This window comes from Rhea americana, unplaced genomic scaffold (genome assembly GCF_003343005.1).
Source record: "Rhea americana isolate MKP2758 unplaced genomic scaffold, rheAme1 scaffold_5, whole genome shotgun sequence".
NCBI classification, from domain to species: domain Eukaryota; kingdom Metazoa; phylum Chordata; class Aves; order Rheiformes; family Rheidae; genus Rhea; species Rhea americana.
The window spans coordinates 4,706,565-4,711,298 of NW_028186645.1; the positions used below are offsets into that span (position 1 = coordinate 4,706,565).

At 38.2% G+C, this 4,734-nt stretch overlaps 2 protein-coding genes across 4 annotated transcripts in view; both read right to left on the reverse strand.

The window, feature by feature from the left end:
* AK7 (adenylate kinase 7) overlaps positions 1–195 on the reverse strand; it is a 22,966-nt gene extending 22,771 nt beyond the window's left edge. The window contains exon 1 of the mRNA XM_085317632.1: positions 140–195. Coding sequence (XP_085173758.1) covers positions 140–195 — 56 coding nt within the window. The remainder of the gene's footprint in view (positions 1–139) is intronic.
* A 632-nt stretch (positions 196–827) lies between these two features.
* Positions 828–4,560, reverse strand: GSKIP (GSK3B interacting protein). 3 transcript variants are annotated; one of them, XM_085317478.1, is made up of 3 exons: positions 4,390–4,560; positions 3,562–3,820; positions 828–2,953 (listed from the first exon to the last, which is right to left on the reverse strand). In XM_085317478.1, exons 2-3 carry the CDS (start codon positions 3,817–3,819, stop codon positions 2,792–2,794), a joined length of 420 nt encoding a protein of 139 aa, XP_085173604.1. In that variant the 5' UTR covers position 3,820; positions 4,390–4,560; the 3' UTR covers positions 828–2,791. The 3 variants fall into 3 exon arrangements, with proteins under 3 accessions (XP_085173604.1, XP_085173606.1, XP_085173605.1); XM_085317480.1 differs by lacking the exon at positions 4,390–4,560 and adding an exon at positions 3,959–4,076; XM_085317479.1 differs by lacking the exon at positions 4,390–4,560 and having other exon boundaries at positions 3,562–3,951.
* Positions 4,561–4,734: the final 174 nt, after the last annotated feature.

The window sequence follows — 4,734 nt, forward strand, 5'->3', positions numbered from 1 at the left end:
TCCTCCTCCTCCTCCTCCTCCGCTGAGGCGGGCTCGACGGCGAGGGAGAGCCAGAGCAGCAGAGCCCCGCGTTCGTCTCCCCTGACCCAGGGCGTCGCGCTATTCAGAAAAACAATTTTTGCTCAACCCGGCATTTTACCCGAGAAGTTGTTTTTCAGAAGTTTGCCAAGGMACATAAAGGGCAAAGACTACCATTAACAGGCATTTAGCGTGTGCATTTTTTTAAACACATTCCACAACAAACAAGGATACTGGCAGTCGATAAAGCCACGACCTTATTCCCGACTTCCACGTATAGAGGACGGTGCACAGGACATAATGCATTTAGGATTCCCAAGATAAAACCCTCTTCAAGGGTATTAGCAGACATGCTTTCAGAGAGGAAGCAGGTGTCTAGCTTTTTTAACAAATTACCAGTGATCGCTTACCTGAACCACCAAAGCACATTATTGGTTATTTTCTYCTAATAATAGCATACAATCTTATCATCAGGAAAGGTGCGATTCATGGATTGAGCAGCTGCTTCAGGTCATGGCAACAAAATTACAGTCTAAGGAGACCAATTGAGTATGTTTGTTGTCAGYACTTTGAAGAAGCTCCATATAGGCAGCAATTCCTATCTCTAAGAACTGCATTTTCTTCATATTAGTAAACACAGAATGAGAAATTGGCTTCCTCATTTTTGAGTAAGTTACAATGCAGTGTATTACAGCAGAAACCAGAAGTTTCTTCTGATAACACCCATAAAATACATGCTTTATTTCTCAGCTAAGGTTTATAATAAGCACTTGAAATGACACAGCATTTTAAAAATGTCTCAAATAAAATCCAGCAATGTATCATAACCTTTAACATTTTTCCCTGTGAACATCTAACATTTCCTCTCCTGTTCCATCTTTACAATTATTTACCTTATTTTCCACCATAAAGTTTCAGTAGTTGTGAGTTTGCAGCCAAAGATGCTTTTCAAATAATTAGCTGATGTTTATGGAGATACAGAACTTGGTTTGTTCACTCCCTTCCCCCAAGAAAACCACAACACAGTGGTTCATTTATTTAATGCTTTAGTCACTGAAATGGAACATGTAAGTTAGTTGTAAGGAAAAAATATTCAAATATAAATTCAGTAAAGTACATTCTCCTCACAGAGGACTAACAAAATGCCACAAATCTGTGTGCAAAAGAAAGCCCATAAACAATTTTTAGAGCATGAAAGCACACTCTACAAGAGAGGATTAACATCAGAAATTTCAATCTAAAAAAAAYGAAATAAATATTAAAATAATCTCTAGAAAACAGAAGCTCTGACTACAAGCTGTCTTGTCAGTCACAGTTATAATATCACTATCCCAAGCTATTATAAATACTCTGCTAGGCTTCTCCAATTAATATGACTAATCCTCAGCTTCTATAAGTCAATATAGCTCCACTGAAGTCAATGGAACTTGTGAGTTTACATGAGCTGATGAGCTATCCCTAAGCATAAATCCAGGGAGCTAAGAGCACAGAATAAAGGCCGGATTATTTAAATAAAGATGTGTAAATACTGAACAACACAAGAATACAAAAAGCATGATCATCACAGAATGTTTGTTCTGGTATTTCTAGCCAACTGTAATTTTTAAAATGTCTACCGTTCAATACACGCTTGAAAACTGAACACAGTACAACAGATTTATAAAGAGCTTTCTACCATTTTGATGTAGAAAATACAAGTTACACCTTCCAGTTTGGTATTAGTCATAATAAATTTCATACAGCCCTTGGTTGCAAACCAATGCAATGCAATTAACACTACAGTGTTTACTTAGAATTCATTAGAAGAGGATGCTGTACATTGGAGAGAGAAAAGGGAAAAGCATGGGAGTGCTGAAGTACTATATTATCAAAAGTAATGGCTGAAGCAAAAATACACTTGGCTATATCCGGTACATCATGTAAACACACATTCAGAATAGTAAACAGGCTAGGGTGTCTTCCAAACCTCCCAACAGTTACACTATAGCATACATATATATAGATATGTATGTATATATATATACACACACACACACAAATAGCATATATACCACCATCTTTAAGAAAACATAGGTCCTTACACCCTAATTTACTTCTGTGCTTAGCTTATTTGCAATTCAGACAATACATTCACCTATTAACAGTACAGCTCGTTACTATTTAGAGTTTGCTAGGTGTTAGACAAGGACAGATAAATTTATAGACTTGTTTTTAATTTACTGTCACTATATAAAAAATACTCAAGCATTCAAGAGCCATCCTTTTTGTTAATGAAGCAAACAATTTTCTGATTTATGCACAGCAAAACAAGCTGCAATTCTATTCTGTGCAAAACAGTAGTTCCCCATTATTTGGGTAAAGCAAATAATTAACATCTATTTTAAAAAGCATATTTGAAAACAATCAGCAAGTACAAAAAAAATCACTACTTGCACACACAACATTCAGTCCCTAAACAGTTCTCATTAAGACATTTTCTAGAGTTTTTAGTGATAACACTTTGAAAAGAGACTACATTTTTTGAATGTTATAGGAAGCAAGTTATTTGTTTACTTACAACAGAAAGAAAACAAGAAAGATTTTACAATTTATTGAGAGACTTGCATGGCCTTTTGAGCTAACAAACCAACTGAGGCAAAATGTTATGCATTAGTACTACAATGAATTAGATATTAATGCAAGAAACAAAGCTTAAGATACGTTTGTAAGAAAGATTTCAATACCTTATACTAAGGATTCCTTTTAGCATTAACCTTTCTCACTTCAGGATGAATCATGACTGACTATCCTTCTTCAAAGCTTCTAGTCTTTGTAGTAATGCATTTCCAAAAAATTCTCGATAAGCAGGGCTGAGAGAGTCCAATAAGGAGTAGACAGTCTCATGGTATGGCGTTTGTAAACTGTCATCAGTCTGATCAAAGGCATAAGCTACTACCTGCAACAAAAAAATCAATGGTTACATCTTTGTGATTAAGATCGCCTTGTCATGGGGAACAAAGAAATCAAAGTTTAACTTTTGCCAGTCAGAATAGTACAGTATTGCAATCTGTACTTTCTACCACGTGGCTTAATAATAATATAGTATTTATACAGTTTCAAATACTTTTTGTCCAAAACTCAGATATTAGTAAAATCTATCATTGTGACCTTTGAAAAAAAAATCTAACATCTAGGTACCTGTAAAGTAATACGAATGCTGTAAAAATGAGTTGCATAGCATCACTGACTTATTTAGGTAGCCGAGAAACTCTAATACTAAAGTTGCCTGCAATGCATTTGTCTGCTAGAAGCTTCARTCCTCATCATCTTGGGAGTACCTCAAATAAATATCTGTTTTTCCAGCATCTTCCCCCCTTGCTTTGTTTGAAGTGACTAGTTAAAATTACACTCTTCAGGAGAATACATACGGAACAGGTTTCCATAACAGTAGAAGAGAAATATGTAGACCTCTTTAGTGCCACTGAAGTATTTTTCTAAATACYTGTTTTACAATAATCATTGTTCAAAAAAGAGACTTTACAAATTGTATGCAAATTACTTTACCCTAAGTCCTGCTTCCGTGAGCTCCAGGCAGTATTTGTTCCTTTCCCTGGTCTCCACATTGATATAGGCCACATCCTCTGCACATGGAAGGGTTTTTGAGACAAACATGTTGCTGACAGCAAATAGAACATCATTCACAACAGCTTCTGCTTCTAGTCTCATATCTTTCACATCCGTTCCATCGAAGTCTCTATAATCAGAATTCTCTTCAAAGCCCATATTATTGGGCATCTCCATAGGATTGTAATCAGTCTCCATTCTGCATATAGAAACATCTATTTTAGACTTATAATGCCACTAGTCTACATAAAACATTATCAGTATAAACATGTCTATTTAAGATATAGCTCATGTTTTATCACTGTCCAAAACAAACAAAAATATGGGACCCAGTGACCTTTGAGACTCATAGAACGACAGTCCAGAGAAGTCTACACCAAAATGCTCAGCACAACAGTTCAAGACAGTGATATCAGCACATAAAATCAGTATCACAGATGTTTGACCCGTTCTTCACACACCAGCAATTCGCTTTCTGTTGTATAAGAATCCTATGATTCAGCAGTAATCAATTCTGCACTTTGCTGATCCAGAACACATTAGGAAAACAAGTTATGTCTGAGAAAAAGGTGAATTCAAGAGCTGTTGAAAACAAAAAGCTATTACCGGGGAATTTAAGAAAGACTATATACATGAACATTTGTGAATTAATGGGTTATCACTTATTCTAAGGACAGATTAGGAATAACAGCCTTTTGTTCACCCTCACAGAAGTAACAGTTCTCTTATACGCAATTGTCAGCGCATTTCAGAAGCAGACACAGCTACCTTTCCCACACAACCGTCAGTAACACCTCTGCACGGGTTACCACAGGGGTCCCAACACGCGCTTTCCGGGTGCCGATGCTGCCTGAGGTCCGAGGTAACCTGTGGCCAGCGGGGAAAGCGGCCCGCGACGCTGCCCCGGGCGCTCAGTAGGCCCGCTGAGGCCAGTACTGCTGCCAGGAGCGAAGCAGACGATCCGCAGGGCGCAACTCCCCCCACGGCGTGAAATTCCTCGCTTCCCAAGCAAGGCCCCCCGCGTCTGCGGCACGAACTCCAGGGAAGCCGAACACCGCGGCCGGCCGGCCGCAGGGCGGCTTCGCCTACGCGTCTCCGTGGATCACCTCCGCT